General features: G+C 47.3%; 4 protein-coding genes across 4 annotated transcripts; 3 read left to right on the top strand and 1 right to left on the bottom strand.

Moving 5' to 3' along the window:
• The first annotated feature begins 325 nt into the window (after positions 1–325).
• LOC124486798 (palmitoyltransferase ZDHHC5-B-like) lies at positions 326–11,208 on the top strand. Its single transcript, XM_047048625.1, is given in 13 exon segments — positions 326–417; positions 1,925–3,499; positions 3,657–3,778; positions 3,917–4,074; positions 4,221–4,393; positions 4,643–4,745; positions 4,858–4,949; positions 5,421–5,553; positions 5,745–5,853; positions 6,266–6,372; positions 7,691–8,410; positions 8,412–8,623; positions 8,958–11,208. Coding segments are annotated over 12 exon segments (2,181 nt in total). The 5' UTR covers positions 326–417; positions 1,925–3,353; the 3' UTR covers positions 9,064–11,208.
• A 119-nt stretch (positions 11,209–11,327) lies between these two features.
• Positions 11,328–14,122, bottom strand: tmx2a (thioredoxin-related transmembrane protein 2a). The gene is made up of 8 exons (XM_047048627.1): positions 13,836–14,122; positions 13,684–13,744; positions 13,256–13,369; positions 12,927–13,003; positions 12,348–12,454; positions 12,198–12,263; positions 11,954–12,083; positions 11,328–11,863 (listed from the first exon to the last, which is right to left on the bottom strand). Exons 1-8 carry the CDS (start codon positions 14,022–14,024, stop codon positions 11,690–11,692), a joined length of 918 nt encoding a protein of 305 aa, XP_046904583.1. The 5' UTR covers positions 14,025–14,122; the 3' UTR covers positions 11,328–11,689.
• A 19-nt stretch (positions 14,123–14,141) lies between these two features.
• On the top strand, positions 14,142–15,727 carry si:dkey-6i22.5 (polyamine-modulated factor 1). Its single transcript, XM_047048630.1, has 5 exons — positions 14,142–14,447; positions 14,565–14,670; positions 14,953–15,053; positions 15,161–15,356; positions 15,512–15,727. The coding sequence occupies exons 1-5, from the start codon at positions 14,242–14,244 to the stop codon at positions 15,575–15,577; spliced, it is 675 nt and encodes a 224-aa protein (XP_046904586.1). The 5' UTR covers positions 14,142–14,241; the 3' UTR covers positions 15,578–15,727.
• A 93-nt stretch (positions 15,728–15,820) lies between these two features.
• On the top strand, positions 15,821–18,003 carry med19a (mediator complex subunit 19a). The gene is made up of 6 exons (XM_047048628.1): positions 15,821–16,215; positions 16,556–16,678; positions 16,822–16,955; positions 17,096–17,192; positions 17,327–17,421; positions 17,580–18,003. Exons 1-6 carry the CDS (start codon positions 15,996–15,998, stop codon positions 17,643–17,645), a joined length of 735 nt encoding a protein of 244 aa, XP_046904584.1. The 5' UTR covers positions 15,821–15,995; the 3' UTR covers positions 17,646–18,003.
• The last annotated feature ends 16 nt before the right edge of the window (positions 18,004–18,019 follow it).

The raw sequence follows: 18,019 nt of genomic DNA, 5'->3' as shown, positions 1-18,019 counted from the left end.
CAAGATGCCAACCTGTATGCAAGAAACATGTTTACACCATACATTTGTAAATTATCCTAGTATAATGAATAAACGTCTGACATTGCTAAAGGTCACACTTCGATGCCCAGTAGTAGGCATACATTCACAGTGGAAGTAAAATAAAACACTAACATCCAACCATGAATGACAATGATTTTTTTTATCGCGCTTTTAATGTATTACAAGTGACCTCTAAAGATGTGAAAGGTTGACATTTCAATCATCCCCAAGAGAAGTGGACCTTCTGCACATCGGCAACAAGGATTCTCGATTCCTGATTGGCTGTACGTCCCACCTGAGGGACCGCGGAGCAGTTCCGGGATTCCTACATTGGCCTAGCAAAGTAACTGGCCGAAAACTGAAGCGAAAGACACCTAAACAAGACTATCGTGAAAGGTAACTGGTTTGCTGTATTTTGTAAACATTGTTTTGGTGACATCTGTAGTTCTGTGTCTGTACTTTGATATAAACTGTCAGGTATAGGTACAACACCGGCGGGCTGAAACTAACTTTAGGGGACTGTACTGTATAGCTAGCTTTTGTTCGCTGATTTGTTAGCCAGGTTACAGTACACAGTCAGCGTCTGATTTAAGCTGGGCCCGGGAAGTTTCACACATAACGAACTTCTTAAGAGTTATCGCAAAAGGTAGCAGGGAGTAGGTATGTAAACCTTCCCTTTTTATTAGAATTTTGTTGACACTGGCAATTAACGTTAAAAAGTTTTAAATCTAGCTAGCCAGCCAGAAAGAACTGGCACAGTACGTGGTTGCTAGCTAACCAACTAACGTTAGCCATACTGCAGTCAAACCAAGGACTGACAGTACAGTACTGTCAACATTTCAAATGAAAATGAGCTAGCCTTGATACCAGCTTGCTAACGTTAGCAAGGGCTCCACAGTGAACTACCTTGTTATTTGATACTAGCTTATCAAATATACTGATTATTGAAGGAGACATTGTCGTCAGTGTAAAGTTGTATATAGTGTGTACTCATAGCTTCGATAGGTTAGCTTGCTAGCTAGTCTCTATTTGAAGATTTTAGGATTATCGTATCGTCCATTTAAAATCGGGGGGGATTTAAATTGGAGCATGAAGATGATTAGTCTTCCGTTGCTTACATTGGGTCAGGGCGTTTGTCAAGTGGGGTCCGCACAGACATGTATTCGTTCATCAACCTTGTATGACACCGGCTGTGGCTCAAACGCCTCCTGGCTGGCTAACGTTAGCTGGCTAGTCAAGATTTGTAAATCTGATATTACATCAATGTATTCAAAGATATGTGGTGGCGGTGCTCCACGCCTGCTATGTAAATCGTAAATGAAACACACGTTAGATGTAAGGGGATGTATTGTTTTCCACACCTTTAATCATAGTAACATGACGAGTAAATTGTTGAAGTTCGGGAGGAGGATTTTGGTGTAAATGCATCGGCTTCTACTGAGTACAGTTTGCTGACGGACTGATTTTGCTCAGGTAACACAAAGGGGGATTAGTGCGTTATGAGATATGTCTCTCAATCCTCTCATCCTGGAAACATACAGGTGTAAACTGCGCATGTTTGTTAGTGTTTTAGAAAGAGAGTGACTTTAAAAGACGGAAACATTGACACAAAAAGAAAAAAGTGAGAGCGTAAATGTTAGTCGTTGTTGTGAAATATAGACTGGGTCAAGATAGAGGTTTCAACACTAACTGCCACTCCCTACACACACGACGCTTTGCCAGTCGATGTCAATCATGCAAGATGAAAGAAAGAAGAAATGCGTTTTTTCAGACCTGTTTAGATATGGTGATGGCCTCAGAAGCAGTGTTTGTTTTCATTTGGTGCCAACAGTCATTGTGCTCAAGTAGTTTGTTTAGGAATGAGTCTTAGTAATCTAATATCGCAATACTTCATGTGTTTCAGGGACAGCCTGCTGATACAACATCAGAGGGTGAGAGAAGACTTCTGAGAGAGAGGAAAAAAAGAGAGAGTGAGAGCAGGCAGTTCTTTCCCATGAAATCTCTCCGGTTTGAGTTGGGCACCGTTTGAAAAGGCACCATGGGAAAAGAGGTGTGCCTGCCGTGGTTCCGGAGGTGGGAAGGGTCTCTACACCTGGACTGGACCCAGTGTGGCGATGCCATGGAAACGCTCATCTGGCTTCTGTTTGGGATGAGCTGATTTGACTGCTGAACGCACAGGGGCTGGAAGCTTGATCCGATTGGTTCAATGACCCAACATTCATTATTGAAGCCATGGATATGAACAGCTCTTTATACACAGGGAGCTGGATGCTATAAAACCATTTTTGAAATAGCTTTTATAAACTAGCTTTAAGGTCTTTTTTGTTTTGTTTGTTTGGGGGGGGTTTTCACGGGGAAGAGCTGCAAGTGGACTTTTACTGAAGTGTGTATATGAGTCTCTTTGGAGTCTGCATGGTTTCCCCCTGCTCAGCATACGTTCCCAGGAACTCTCTTTGGTGTACATTGTCCCCTCCACGTTGCCCACGCTAACCTCTTCCTGCCACTGTGTGCCTCGATCACTCACGTTAGAAAGTTGAACCTCATCTCTGTCACTTCCAGTTCTTTTTGGCCTTTGTCTCTCCCACTACCTCCTCTGGGCCTGTTCATCTGGTCATCCCTTTAATTCGACTTTTCTGTGAAAGGAAAGGCTTTTGAACTTCCAGGTTATTGCAATGTCAAGTTTGGACTCCTAATCCTACTGAAAGTCATACATTTGGTTTGGAGGATTCCGGATACAAGGCTAATAGACAAGGGTGTCTGAAGAGAACCAGATAGGTGTGTTTGTGCCCTTGTGTAAGGCTTCTATGCAAAAAGGGTTAGGGTTGCACTACAGTGTGGCGTGGCTACAGCTACATTAGATGTATTTATTGTTGCACCAAAAACAGTTACTTTAAAGCCACACAGGAATATTTATGAAGGCACAGCTATTTTTGTATCACAGTATTTGAGTTGAAGTCTTTTCTGAAGCCCCATTGAAATGATAGAACTAGTATATAGAACTAGTATATATTTACAAGCAACGACAACATATATTTACATGCATGCAAAGAAAGTATAGATTGTGGTATATATTGGAAGATTGTAAAGTATTTCAGTGTGATCATAGAGAGGTCTGATAAACCACTAGTCATAGGCTCGTCGGATTGCTGCTTTGTGTGGTCAGAATAATCGTACTATCGTTGCCCTTCGTCAATCCAATCATGCCCCCTGTGCCCATGGGCACTTTGCAGGCCATACTCTGACATTAACAAATCCCACTACTTGAGTAGCTCTACTCGCTCCTATCTGTCTCCTATCTCTATCTCTCTCTCTCCTATCTCTCTCTCTCTTTGATGCCGGGGTTCATTAGCGGGGGGGTCGGGGGGGGGTTAGGCCCCGTCTCCTCTCCTCCCCGCCCGTTCCGCCCCAGTCGCTACGTCCCGGTCTCCGCAGCCACGACCTTCCTGGTCGGCTCCACCACGCTGTTTTTCTGCTTCGCGTGAGTAACACTCCTTGACACACACACACAAGTCAGTTGACGCATGCACTAGCGACACACACAGGCACACACGCGTGCAAACGTGCACTGCCGTAGCCAGGTGCTGTACGGTCTGTTGTAGCCGGTTGTACAGGTGTTCTCCCTCTCTCCCCACTAGCTGTCCGTGGCTGTCTGACTCCCTGTCGTCCGTCATCCCCGTCTACACCGCTGTGGTCTTCCTCTTCACCCTCGCCAACTTCTGCATGGCCACGTTTATGGACCCAGGAGTCTTCCCTAGAGGTAGGTTGAGACAGGAAGAGAAACCGGACAAGATGTCACGTGCCCCACCGTAGATACCGCGGGCACCAAATGTAAACTCTCGCGCTCTGGGAACCCAGAATGAACGAAAGTCCCAACGTTTTGCGCGTGTGTTTGCAGCGGAGGAGGACGAGGATAAAGAGGACGATTTCCGCGCTCCGCTCTACAAGACGGTGGAGATCCGAGGGATCCAGGTCAGGATGAAGTGGTGCTCCACCTGTCGCTTCTACAGACCGCCTCGCTGCTCTCACTGCTCTGTCTGCGACAACTGTGTGGAGGTACACACACACACACACACACACACCTTCCAGGCCGACGTTCCATCAAGGCTGGGTTAGCAAAACCCCTAAATGTGACGTAGCTCGACACCCTCCTCTCTTGACCTGGGTTCGATCCCCTGCGTGCGACCCTTTGACCCTGGCAGGACTTTGACCACCACTGCCCCTGGGTGAACAACTGCATCGGCCGCAGGAACTACCGCCACTTCTTCCTGTTCCTGTTGTCCCTGACGCTGCACATCATCAACGTGTTTGGCTTCGGCCTGGTCTACATCCTGCACCACCGCCACCAGCTGGACAGCGTGCATGCCGCTGTCACGTATCCTGCACACGCGCTAGCTCGCACAGACACTTCTTATACACACACACACACACGTGTGCACACAGATACACTTATACACATGCACACTCACACGTACACACTTATACTCACTCTCTCTAACTCTCACTCTCTCTCTCACTCTCTCACTCACTCACGCACTCACTCACTCACTCACTCACTCACTCACTCACACACTCACAGAATAGCAACTGTGTGGTTGTCCTCCCTGACTCCCAGTGCTCCCAGCATGACTGTCATGTGTGTGGCGGGCCTCTTCTTCATCCCCGTCGCAGGACTAACTGGTTTCCACATCGTGCTGGTAGCACGGGGGCGGACCACCAACGAGCAGGTGCGGAGCCGTGTGTTCAGGCCGTTCTCCCTCAGGGGATGTGGGGATGGAGCCATTGATCTGTGGCCCACGATGACCGAGGTGACCTCTCTCGCTCTCTCTCTCTCTGCAGGTCACAGGGAAGTTCAGGGGCGGAGTCAACCCCTTCACCAATGGCTGTTCTCGAAACATCTCGTACGTTCTCTGCAGCTCCCAGGCACCCAGGTATTTCTGTCACTCCCCTTCCCAACGTCCTCTACCTCCAACCTTCCAAGCACCACCTGGGGTGTGTGAGTGAGTGAGGGAGAGAGCTTCTTTCCCTGGGTGTGAGCGTGTGCGTGCCTGCCCCTGCAACGTGCCCTGTAACCTAAGTGATCCTGGAAACCAGTCAGGCTGATTGGTGTTTTCTTTGTAAAGCTGTGTCGAGTTTCGGCCAGATTCCCGCACGGATATGTTGGGTAACATATCCGTGTTCCTTCCTGTGTGCGCTGTGTGTCTCTTCCCTTCTCTCTCTCTGTCTCTCTCTCTCTCTTGCTGTCTCTCTCTCGCTGTCTCTCTCGCTCTCTCTCTTGCTCTCTATTCTCCCTCCCCCTTTCTTTTCTCTCCCTATTTAACCCTTTCTATAAGTTGAACTCTCAGTATATACCTCTCCCTTCTATGTCAACCTGTCTTTGTGTAACTGTGTGTGTGTGTCAGGTACGTGGGGCGATGGAGGGACCCTCAGGCAGTGGAGGTTAGCCCCCCGTTCCTCCGCCCGCCACTCACTGAAGCCCAGCTGGAGGCCAAGGTCCTGGACAATGGCATCCACAACGACCACCACAGCACCCGGGTACATGCCAAACACACAAACCTCTCTCTCTCTCTCTTTCTCTCTCGCTCTCTTTCTCTCTCTCTCTCTCTGTCTCGCTGTGTCTCTCTGTCTCTCTCTCTCTCACACCCCCTCCCCAGTTTAAAAATAGTTTGAACCATGTGTTAGTGTATATTATTCATCAATGTCACCCTCTCACCCCTCTCCCTCAGTCTAAAAGCAGTCTGGACCAGATGGAGAGCCAGTCTGCCGACGCAGAACCTCCCCCTCCTCCTAAACCTGAGCTGCGCTACGCTGGTCTGCCCCGCGCAGACACTGAGGGTGAGGGTGTCTCTCTCTAACCCTCTAACCCTTAACTCGATTTCTTCCTCTCTCTCTTTCATTGTCCGTCTCCATCTTCTCTCTCTCTCTCTCTCTCTCTCTCTACCTCTCTCTCTGTCTGTCTGTCTGTCTGTCTGTCTCTCTCTCTCTCTCTCTCTCTCTCTCTCCTCTCTCTCTCTCTCTCTGTCTCTCTCTCTCTCTCTCTCTCTCTCTCTCTCTCTCTCTCTCTCTCTCTCTCTCTCTCTCTCTCTCTCTCTCTCTCTCTCTCTCTCTCTCTCTCTCTCTCTCTCTCTCTCTCTCTCTCTCTCGCACACTCACTCACAAAGTATCTGTGCTGTCAGTACTGGGTGACAGTAGTCTTACGCACACATACCAGGTTAGTAACGATCTTGTTTCTTTTCCACCTCTCCAGAGAGCAGTTTGTTGACGGAGGCTCCGCCCACTCCCTCCATGTATAAGTACAGACCAGCCTTTGGCAGTCCTGGGAGGAACCACACAGCCCTCACACACCCCAACAAGGTACACACACACACACACACCTACATACAGGTTATCATTATTATTGAGCTATTAACTACCTATCTTCTGAGAGACCGGGTAGAAAAGGATCATCACACGCTGTGTATATAGCGGAAAGTTATTGTTCAGACAGTTCCAGAACTGGATAAGATAGTTGTTTGACTTGAACGCACCCACCCTCCCTCCGTCCTCCGCCACCTGTACTGCGCTTGGATGAGTCAGGCTGCTCCACTCTAGTGAGGCCACTGGGAGGCCCTCCCTCTCTCCCCCTCCCTCTCTCTCCCCCTCTCTCCCCCTCCCTCCCTCTCTCTCCCTCCCTCCCTCTCTCTCTCCCTCCTTGATTTTGTCTCTATCTCCGAGGGCTGTCCCCACTCAGTCGACCGGTCGATTGTTTGGTCGATATGTTCTTGGTCGGCTAAGATTTGTTTTAGTCCAGCAGCCATATGGCAGTGTGAGATCTTATTCCCGCTTGTGTCACCATTGCTGAATTAAAGAAGTGTTCTACATAAATTGTTGATTAGATTATTTAAGACAAATAAAGCAAGCCCTTTTGTTAATTTGCATTTTGTTTAGTGTAGTTTTTTTGCACTTGAGCACAATTGTATATACTAGTCGACAGCTGCATTGAGTCAGATCGGGGAAATGTTTTTACATTTATGTTTGTCTCGTTGTCAATCTCCTGTCTTACGTATGTATGTCTTTCAGACTATCTCTTGAAACAGTGAGGTAAAACATCACGTAAATGGTTTGATGAAAAACATTGTGAAATTTGTAGAGCGAGGAAAGAAAAAAATAAGTTTCAAATTGAAATGTCGATTTTCAGAAGTGTTCAGAGTCTTGGTCGAGCAAAGAAAAATCTTAGTCGGGGACAGCCCTGCTATCTCCATTGTGGTTAATCCATCCCCCCCCCCCCCCCCTCCTTCTCTTTTACTTTTAAACTGTTCACTCAGGGGCCATTGGAGGAGCCGTAAGTGTCTGTGAGTCCATCTGAGCGTCCCTGTTTGCCTCTGTGCTCGTGCCCCCCCCCCGTCCCCCCCTCTGAAAGTTGCACTGACTGGAATGTTGGTATCGTCATGTGGTAGCTAGGTTGATGTATCTGTCGTCAGTGGTATTGCCGTGTTCATGTGAGTTAGTGTGATGGAGTAGCATAGCCCTAGCACCCCCCCCCCACCTCTCTCTCTCTCTCTGTCGAGACCGTACAGCTTCTGTCTGGTGAGAACTGGAGTCATTTTCGGACAGCTGTGTATGCTAAGTGACGTCATCAGTTCTATCAGTTCTACCTCTTGTCTCTGTAACGAATTTCTCCCCTCCTCTCCAGCTGATCCGCGGGGACAGCCTGGACTCCCCCTCCATCCTCCAGACGAGCAGGCAGCCCAGCTACCGCTCCGAGCCCAGCAGCCTGGACGGGGGGACGGTGGTGGCGGCGGCGATGGGGGCGCGCAGGGGGGGAGTGGAGAGGGGCGAGGGCCCCGGGGGGCCCAGTGGGACAGGGGGGGTCTGCGTGGGCATGTCGGGGTACTCCCTGGCAGGGCGGTCCTACACCTCCTACCCTTCCTCTCTGGTCCTGTCCACGGGGGGCTCGCACTCCTCCAGCCTTCGCTCGGCCCACACGGCGCACAACGCCCTGGGCACCCTCCAATCGGAGGGCACCACCGACACCAGCTACAAGAGCCTGGCCAACCAGACGCCTCGAAACGGCAGCCTGTCCTACGACAGCCTGCTGACGCCGTCGGAGAGCCCCGAGTTTGAGTCGGCGGTGCACGAGCTGTCGCCCCAGCAGCCCCGCGGGCCGTTCCCCCCCGGGGCCGGCGCCTCCCCCCCGGGGCCCGGGCCCCTGCAGGGCTACACCTCGCCCTACCTCTCCGCTCAGATCGCCCAGCAGAGGGAGGGCCAGCTGCTCCAGGGCTCCGCCTCCTTCTCCTCCCCCCACAGAGCCTACCTGCGTGCCGTCAGCCCGCTCCACGCCGCCCCCTTCGCCCACGCCGCGCCCCCCGAGGCCCAGAAGCTCCTCCCGCAGGACCCCCGGCCCCCCCGCCCCCCCTCCTCCCGCCCCCCGCCCAGGTCGGACCCCCCCCCCTCTCTCCTCCTCCCCCCGCTCTCCGGACGCCCCCGTGTCCCCGCCTCCTCGCGGGCCCTCCCTTGGCAAGTCGGTGTCCTACACCGCGGAGGCGGGGCTCCAGAACAAGGCTCAGCCAGTGGGAGGAGGCGGTGCCTTGGGAGGAGGCGGAGTCGGAGGGACGAAGGCTCCACAGTGAGTAGAGATCTGAGCGCCCGCCTGCCACTGTCCCTCCTCTTCCTTCTCCTCTTCCTCCCGTATCCGTGTCAGCCTTCCTCTTCTCCCTGGTCTGATGTGTGAGTCTTCCTTTTCCTTCTCCTTGATTTCTGTGTCGGCCTGTTTTCAGATTTCTGAATCTCTGTTCTAATCCTTTTTTTGTGCTTTCTTCCCCAAATGGCCTTCTTCACTGTTGTTCAGTATCTATTTTTATGCTGCTTTATGAATCGGACCTTCTCACCTCTCTGCTTCGCCGTCTCTCCCTCATTCCCTTCTACATCCTGAACCCCCACCCCATTTCCTGTCCAATCAGATCCACCTCTCGCCCAGGCTTGGCAAATCACAGCACATCCAAACCAGGGGGCGGGGTGAAGAAGGTGACCGGCGTCGGAGGGACCACCTATGAGATATCAGTTTGAGTGACAGACATCCAAACGGGACTACGAGAAGGAGAGAGTTTTCCCACTCGACAAGTTAGAAATAACTCACTGATGGAGAGAGCTCTACATGGCACGAATGTTTCATCACTCACAAACGGACCATAAATGGACAACTTTAATCTCCTATGTCTGCACAGAGGACAGGAGTGAAAGGGCTGTGGAACAAACCTTTGACAGTCATTTTGTCCAGATCTTTTGATACATTTAACGGCTGTCCATTTTTCTCTGGCAGTCTTTCATATTTTATCCAGTAGCAGGGGAACTGGAACAAGGTTAATTGGTCTGGAACGGGCCAAACTCTGATCTGCCTCTTTGCCAGCTATAGACTAATAATTATGTCATGGACTTCATCATCAAGACTGGGTACAAAAATGTATATCGAACTTGCAAAGCGATAAAGAGATATTCTTTTTGGTACAATGATTAGCACATGAAGAAGAAGGAAATATAGTCTCGGAAGGTGACCAATCATGACTGTTGTTGGGTCAGGACTTTCTCTAATATCATCTGGATGGACCAAGTACTGCAGTAGAATCACTAAGAGGCAGGACTCCACTACGATTTATGACTGGGTTGAGAAATTATCTTTCAACCCATTTAAGTTTTTTTTGTTTTCTTTTTTTAAAGTGTTTTCTTTCTTTTTTAAGATTGTTTTTTTATAAATGTATTAAAGAATTATAGTCAGAATTGTGGTAAAATGGTCAGATAATGAAGATGATGAACTAATGATAAAAGAGGTGGGCGAATCGAGAACAAGACCTGTTGCCTGCTTCGATGGATAGATTCTAGAAAACAGTCAAAAATCTTTGCTCAAGTTCTAATCCCTAAAATGAAGCTGACTTCTAAAGGACAGCTGTAGTGGCAAATGGAGGATGCTGAAATCTACAAAGAAATTCAGAATAATCATTTTAGCTCAAGCCTTTGTTTTGGTGGAATGTACACTTGTAACGTTTAGGATTGAACCCTTTTATGCAAATTCTCAGTTGGTAGCTTTATTGATTGTTTGCTCTCTTTGTGTTCTGCATTGTCTGTCAATCAAATGCTAGGAACATCCTCCGACGTGGAATGATGGCCAGCCAAATATGTTGAGGTTCTAATGGGCTTATTTATTTTACCAGACAAGTTAACATTTTAGTAATGGGCCCAATTCTTAAAAAATCACTATCATGAGGAATGGTGCAGTAACCTCATACATGTATAGATTCTCATTTAAAAAAAGCTCAACTTAAATTATTTGCGGAAAGGGACAAAGATGGTCCACATAAAAAATAAAAAAAGGTTTTAGACCTTCCTTTAAAATATGGAGAAGAGTGTTTGTTAGAGAGCGCTTTTACATCTGCCTTGAGACCGTTCAAAGTGAAACTATTTACATTTTGAATTGTCAGTTGTTTTTCAGGTATTTTTAATTTTTTGTGTCTTTTTAAAAGCAACAAGGAGCAGTTTAGTATCCTTTGTTAGATTCTTTTTTTGGGGTTCATTTAAATTTCTCTTCTGCTCTTATGGTACAATTTAATGTTTGGCCCACAAGCAGGTTTAAGGAGGCACCAACCGTAAGAGGATGTGTGTGTGTGTGTGCGCGTCAGGAGTGTGTATCAAGATAGTGTGTTCCAAGTCATAGTTTTGAAATATAGCCCCACAAATGGAGGATGGAATGCCCAAGCTAGCCCCACGTAGAGCTGCACACATTTTCATTGGAAAGCTCATGCTTTGAAGCACACATCCCGTTACAGTACCAGCCAAGCAAGCGGGCGTCTGTAGCCGAGCATGTCGTGTCACTTCATCTCTGGTTTGTGAGACCAGAGAGAACACATAGTGGAATGCACGCCTGCCAGATGTGTATCTGTGTGTGACAACCGTGATGATGATAGAAATGAAGCACGATAAGCATTTATGGCACATGCAGGCCGACCTGTACGAGAGTGGTGTTTCAAACCGGTTCCCCTTCTTCCTATGGTGATGGTCACCAGTGATCCTCAGTAAAGGTCCAGTGTATGACGGTGAGCCGTGGAGAATGAAAGCAGTTTGACAAACATCCGTGCAAATGACTGTGTAAAAGACATTTCCAAAAATGGCCTTAAGGAGAATTTTTAATGACGTGTTCTCAGAATAAAAAGGTCAACCCGATGGATGTGTGTTGATTCGTTTGACTTGAATTCTATTTGTCCATCGCTCATACATGTGATATTATGGGATGTACCCTGGGGAAGTTTTCAATCTGGGATGAAAAAAGGCCATGGAGGACTGAAAATGTATTATTTTATTCAAATGGAAGGATTGGCTTTATCATTTGGCATTAACCATTATTATACGAATGTGTACAAAGGATGCAGGTAAGCACTAATAAACACAGTAGTATACAGAAACGCTCCAGGTAAATGATGTAAAAGGCAAGTATGTGACAAGTCATTACATTTTCAACTGTTTTTTACAAATGTCAAATAGGCAGAATTTTACACAAATAATTTAAGACTTCAAAACTGAAATGTTTAGATGTCGCTAACATGTCACTGAGTACTCCTTTTTGTTTGCCATGGTTAATATATAATAAGAGTTGTACTGTGTGTTGGTGTTTACAATGGCACTTAACACCATATCTCTACTCTCCTCACTTGTCTTTCTTGCTTTCCGTTGGCTCTTTTGGGTTGGTTGAATCGGCCTGTGGCTCATTGTCGCCCTCCTCAGGCAGAGAGGGGTCCTGCTCCTCTCCCCTCTCCCCCTTACCCAGCTTCTTACACTTCTGGAACAGCTCATTCAGGTTGAACTCACGGATGATGTTTTCCTGAGAAAAATTAAATGAAAACTACGTGTAAACGAGGGACAGTTCTCTCTCACACACACACACACACACACAACTTCTCGGAATACAGACTTCATTGAAAGTCCATGACACTGCGCGTCTCTTGTTGTCCACAATTGGGCGTCTCATGACTTCCTGCCCGCCCTGGAAAAGCACCAATGAGGGTAGCTGCCTCGCCAGGGGGGAGGTGCTAACCCTGTACCTGCAAAGAGAGTAAACCAATAAACCAAAAGGTGAAATGGGATGCTGCTCTACAGAGTCTGCAGATGGAGTTGTGAGACATGCACAACATTGGGTTAACACTTCCCGCTTTTACCTCTCCGACACTTCACCATATCGGCCGATGTCCACCTTCCCAAACCGCAGACCATCACAGTTATACCTGCCCAAGAGAGGATGTGTGAAGAAGTTAGGCACGGGCGGCACCCAGAAGGGGGCGGATCTGCTGCTCTCTCGACAGTCTTACTTCAGGGAGAGGTCGGCAAAGACGGGCGCGAAGGCCTGGCACTCGGCGGACCAGTTGGCGTAAAACTCAACGATCCAGGTGATGCGGCTATCCTTCTGCAGCTCCTCCTGTGTCCAGGGATCAGAGCAGGTGACATCCGATTACACCAGGTTCAATTCCCTTAGATCACTAGGTCAGTGGATTAGCAGAGCAGTAATGAATCATTGATCCTCAGTTGTAAACTTATACCATGAGTCTACGACTGCTTGGATGCCTTGACTTAACAATGGTATTTACTCCTTTGTCATTTTGCAGTTCTAAGGTCAAAATGATCAGACCCCGATCCGTAGTGTTGACTGAAGGTGTGATGTAATGTCATCCAAGTTACTATACTTCAGATATGATGTAGTTATACTACTACTGATCATTCGCTGTTTTCACTTTACAGTAAGCACAATTGGACATCACTGTGAATACAGGCATCTACTAAAATAACAAATGTTAAAATGCTGAGTTTTACTCTGTGTACAAACTACTCGTCAAGACTGGATCAGCAATAGTCCCGGCTGACACGTATGGTTGGTTACCAGTCCCACTCACATCAATGGTCTTGTCACTGAAATACTTGATATACTCTGGGCCCATGTAGACCGGGACTTTGCAGGTCATGAGGAAGGCTGTAGTGGTGGAACACAGAAAGGCCCAGAATGAATTTGCGTTCCAATCAACAAAGATTCTGTTCCTCAAATGTACCTTTCCAGGGGACTTTCTGCTTGAATACCAGACAGTCAGATAAGGTTCTGCTCTTCACTGAACTCACATCAGAGGCAAGGACACATTATGTTCTGCTGAACTAACTCCTGGACTGAATATCCAGGACTGAATAACAGGGACTATGGTGATGTGGTGAGATGATAGTGGTCGCTCACCGACACACAGGGCGAGGTAGAAGATGCCCAGTCGAATGTCCACCCTGAAGAAGAGGATGACATTGGCCACTTTAGTGAACAGGAACAGATTCCCCAGGTGTTGCTCCAGGGTGACTGGGGAGTGAAGGGGGAGGCAAGGGGGGGGACATGCCATTGGTTGGAAAATGGAGGAAGGGGTCCCAGAATAACATGACAAACCACTTGGAATCTACAGTTGCTCGACCCGCAACAAGACAACCACATCTCTCTATGTTTCCTCTCCGAGGAAATAACTTCTTATTCTTTTTGAATAACTTCCATGGTGCATAAAAGTGTGTGTGTGTATTTACTATTTGTGTAAATGTGAAGAGACATTCAGTGTGGTATCATGTGTGGGCCACACACACCTCACACCTGTCCTCAAACGTGTGTGTGTGCACTTTACCCACTTGCTCTCCTGTTCTTCATCATAACTATTGCACTGAGGAACATGAGTATCTCCACTTCTCTCTGTAATAAAGGATGGAGATGGTTATGCTGCAAGTGTAGTCCTCTATTGAACTAATCTAGAGTACAACACTGCCTGCCCCCCAGTACTCACCCAGTCGAAGTTGCACGAATTCCCGTCGTCCCGTTCAGTTGGCAAGTGCTCGCACAGTCCCGGTGCCTTCCGAATTATGGGGAATGCGGCACACATGAGGACTGATGCGATATAATACGGTTTTAGAAGCCATTTGTATATTTGTGGTAAATGGTAAAAGAAAGCACAAACTCCTGTGATTAAGCCCATGTTCCCGCATGCAACTGTGGGTAGGAGAAGGGGAGAAGGGGGGAGGGAAGTGACAGCTGAAGCTCAGTGCGTGAAGGAGCGTGACATCTGACAGAAGACTGCGCTTGCGTGTCAATGCAAATTTACCAACTAGTTGAATGTACCTTGTGACTCTCCGTAGCTAGACGTCGTCGACGTTTCGGCGGGTAGTGTAAAATATCAACAAAGTAGCTGAAACATGGAGACAAACGGGGAAGAGCAAATTATTGCCCAGCGGGGAAACACAAAGGATCAAACTAATAACGCAACAGAGGCAGAATCGCGGTCGACGGGTCCAAAGAATGATTCGCAGCTGTTTGGCCGGCCGGAGCCAGAAATGAAAAGGCTACTGCTGTTCAATAAAGTTGTGGAGAAAAGCTTGCAGAAGTTTATATTTGATGCTAGGTATGTACATGCCATTCACACTTTCATAGATTACGGAGGTGTTGACATAAATGCCAGACGATCATTTATTCAGCTACAGAAGCAGACTTGAGTTGTTGAGGCCTCTCGCTGTGTCAGTTTCCACAGATTTGCACGCACGTTCCATCCGTTCTACAAGAAGGACCCTCAATTGACAGAGAACATTCACAAGCAGTTCATAGAAGATTTGCAGAGAACCATACAGGTAAATTACTTTAAAGGATAAACATATTTAGTTAATGATTTGGTTCCTGAAATGTGGTTATTTTGCGATGCGGTATAGCCCACAAACACAGTCCAAAATACCGTAGAACTATGAACTTCAGATCCTTGATCTTCTGCTGCAGGCCTACTTTCACCTTAGGCTGCGTCACTTTTGGATAAAAGCACCAGCTACATGAAGACAATGTAGCATGTTTTCGACACTTACAGTTACTGTCTAACTAACTGTAACTGCCTGTCGGTCCACTTCTTGGCAACTTTACAGGAGGATATCAACAAACTGATTGAAGAGGGGGAGCTGCAGTGTAAGCTGAATGAGTTGGACAACCTAGAAGAGAAAGCCAAGGACAGCTCAGAACCAGCATGGTCAGTGACGTTCTCCGTGTGCCTTTTCATAATGTATTCTCCTTCCATGTCTAACATTGAGGGTGCATGCTGCATACAGAACTCATGTTCTGCTTACATCCCCTCAGGCGTCCCAGTGGAGTTCCTGAGCAGGACCTGTGCAGCTTCGTGATGCCATACTACCTGAAGCAGAAGGCCTTCCTTCAACAAGAGCTGAAGAGGATCCAGAAGGAGAACGCTGGTCTGGCTCAGAGAGTGCAGGCGGGCAGGGAGGGTCTTACTCAGACAGAGCAGCGCATCACAGCAGCTGTGGATGAGTGGAAGGTGAGAGTGAGAGAGAGATAATCAGTATAAGATTTTGAAGAAAGAATGATTTGCAAGAAAGAATGATTGAATACCGTTAGTAGCCTACCTGAGCTCCACTAACATTGACACACGTACGTTTACCACGTTTGTAATTGTCTGTCTCGTTCTTCTAGGCATCTATCAGTGAATTTCAGGCACAGGCCTCCTCCTTCTGCCCACCGGATACCTTTGATGTTTGACTGTTCTTTATGATCAAGCATAAAATCACACAATTTTTCTTTTTTTTCTCTCTAATTTTGACTATATGTAGCCTACAGTTATACATTTATGTTTGTACATTTTATCCTGAAATAAATGCCATCGGCTAAAGACACAATGTAATTTTTTTTATATCATCACTCTCAATACTCAAATAAATTGTCCTCAAAACTACATTATGTAGCCCCCAAGCAGTTTGAGGACAACTATTCGCAATAATACGGTAAACTGCAGTAGAAATATGCCACAAAGAAGGGGTTGTGGCCTAGACTGAGTGGCTAGGAAGAGTAAAGCGGTTGTTACTGGAACATCGCAGATACATGGGTACATAACTACTTCTGGCAAGCTTGTTGTAGAAAAAGAAGTTTGAGCAATTTAAATGTCTTACACACGGCAGATATGACGGAAATGTATTCAACTCTCTTTGGGCAAAATGAGGCTCAGGGACCTCCCGGCTCGTCAACTCTGGGATTCGGACCAGGAAAGCCACCACCGCCTCTCCCTCAAAATCAAGTCCCCATGGCGGCTCAAATGCCACCCCAGCTCGGGGATGAGGGGCCTATGCTACGAAAACCGGGAGCCATGAACGAACCATTCTATTTACTGCGAGAATTACCGGGTATGTTGGGATTCTCGTCAAAAAATACATATCAGTTGTGTGCTTAAACTGTTAAATGATGCCTTACCTAATGTTTAGTTGTGTAGTACTGTGCCTCTGTGTTGGCCATAACTCTGTATTAGTAAGCTATTATTATCGGTTGTAATGGCCGGGGACCGAAACATCACTAATCTTCACCTTGAACACAAAACATTAAAATATGTTACGTTATTTATATACGTTATTTATATAACTACTAATTCCATTGCCTTTGAGGAGGCTGACTTGATCATTGTAGACGGTTCCCTACACTGCCCCATCTCTGGACGTTGTTGACAGACTCGCTCTGTATGTTTTGTAGTGGGCAACGAGCTAACGGGCAACACCAACCTGATCACCCATTATAACCTAGAACACGCCTACAATAAGTTCTGTGGGAAGAAGGTAAAGGAAAAGCTAAGTAACTTCCTGCCAGAGTTACCAGGTGAGAAAAATAAGAAACACCACGCAACGATACACCATGCTCATCCTCACACTATTCGACCTACACCACTCATCTCATTCACTACTTCTTCCACCATTTTTGTTGTTGTTGTATTCAATCTGTCTGCTCTACCATTTCTCTAGGTATGATTGACTGTCCGGGTACTCAGGATGGGAGTTCACTGCGGTCTCTGATAGAGAAGCCACCGGTGTGTGGGAACTCCTTCAGCCCCCTGACTGGAGCGCTCCTCACTGGCTTCAGACTGCACACTGGGCCGGTAAAGACCCCCCTCCCCACACACACACACACAGTCTGCCTGCTTAATGAACTTGACCACTTGCTATTTTAGCAATTTCAATGACGTTTCTTCTCTAACATTCACCAACCTTTTCCTGTGTTTGTGTGTGTGTTTTCCAGCTTCCAGAGCAGTACAGACTAATGCACATCCAGCCCCCAAAGAAGAAGAGCAAACACAAGCACAAACACCACCGACCACAGGACCCCATACCACAAGGTATGTCTCCCCCCCCTCCCCCTCTCTCTCTGTCTCCCCCCTCTCTCTCTGTCTCTCTCCGTCTCTCTCTCTCTCTCTCTCTCATCAGTCCCACTTATCCTCCAGTCTCTCCTCCGTTCCCCTCCTCTTCACAGAGACCCCATCAGACTCTGACCCCAAGAAGAAGAAGAAAAAGAGGGATGATGACCCGGACCGCAAGAAGAAAAAGAAGGATAAGAAAAAGAAAAAGGTACAAACGACTATCTTGACGATCCCTCAGCCAAAAACAGACTGTGGAGCGGGAACGGGAAAACAGATTTGAAACGTACACTTATCCATACAAAGTTTTGTTTCTGTTGATGGCGTCCTGTTGTCCTTCTAATGTGGGTTTCGATTCTCTCTTTCCAGAACCGTCACAGTCCAGATCATCCTGGACTGGCAGGCTCTCAGCCAAACAGCAACAGCCTCAGATAGACTGCTGAGAAGATCAGAAGTGTGTGTGTGTGTGTGTGCGTCTGTGGGCATGCATGTGCAAGACAGCTTTGTGTGTGTGTTCTAGAAGGCACAAATGTGCCTTCGAGAGGAAGCAATGCCATCGTGAGACTGTATGCAAATGCATGTTTGTCTATGAGAGATATAAAAGTGTGTGTTTTGAGTTTGGATGTGTAAATGCCAGAGCTTTGTTGCTATGTTACAGTAGAACAGTAGCAGACAGAATCCCAAACTGTGATGGTTTGATTGAGTACGTATGTGAGTCTGTCACTTTTCCAGTTTGTCATTTTCTCTGAACAGACATTATATTCCAATAAACTTTGGTTATTATTATTAATAATTCTGTGTTCTATTTA

This window comes from Hypomesus transpacificus, chromosome 24, assembly GCF_021917145.1.
Source record: "Hypomesus transpacificus isolate Combined female chromosome 24, fHypTra1, whole genome shotgun sequence".
NCBI lineage: Eukaryota > Metazoa > Chordata > Actinopteri > Osmeriformes > Osmeridae > Hypomesus > Hypomesus transpacificus.
This window is presented reverse-complemented; position numbering and strand designations above follow the sequence as displayed.

What these genes read in the sequence shown, in the direction of transcription:
- tmx2a (XM_047048627.1), bottom strand. Translation starts at nt 14,024, where the DNA reads ATGGGCTTAATCACAGGAGTTTGTGCTTTCTTTTACCATTTACCACAA. An exon ending in TTTGCCGACCTCTCCCTGAA is followed by an intron (nt 12,264 to 12,347) that starts GTAAGACTGTCG and finishes TCTCTTGGGCAG; the next exon opens with GTATAACTGTGATGGTCTGC. An exon ending in TGTCATGGACTTTCAATGAA is followed by an intron (nt 11,864 to 11,953) that starts GTCTGTATTCCG and finishes AATTTTTCTCAG; the next exon opens with GAAAACATCATCCGTGAGTT.
- si:dkey-6i22.5 (XM_047048630.1), top strand. Translation starts at nt 14,242, where the DNA reads ATGGAGACAAACGGGGAAGAGCAAATTATTGCCCAGCGGGGAAACACA. An exon ending in AAGTTTATATTTGATGCTAG is followed by an intron (nt 14,448 to 14,564) that starts GTATGTACATGC and finishes TCGCTGTGTCAG; the next exon opens with TTTCCACAGATTTGCACGCA. An exon ending in GACAGCTCAGAACCAGCATG is followed by an intron (nt 15,054 to 15,160) that starts GTCAGTGACGTT and finishes ACATCCCCTCAG; the next exon opens with GCGTCCCAGTGGAGTTCCTG.
- med19a (XM_047048628.1), top strand. Translation starts at nt 15,996, where the DNA reads ATGACGGAAATGTATTCAACTCTCTTTGGGCAAAATGAGGCTCAGGGA. An exon ending in TCAGACTGCACACTGGGCCG is followed by an intron (nt 16,956 to 17,095) that starts GTAAAGACCCCC and finishes TGTGTTTTCCAG; the next exon opens with CTTCCAGAGCAGTACAGACT. An exon ending in AGGATAAGAAAAAGAAAAAG is followed by an intron (nt 17,422 to 17,579) that starts GTACAAACGACT and finishes CTCTCTTTCCAG; the next exon opens with AACCGTCACAGTCCAGATCA.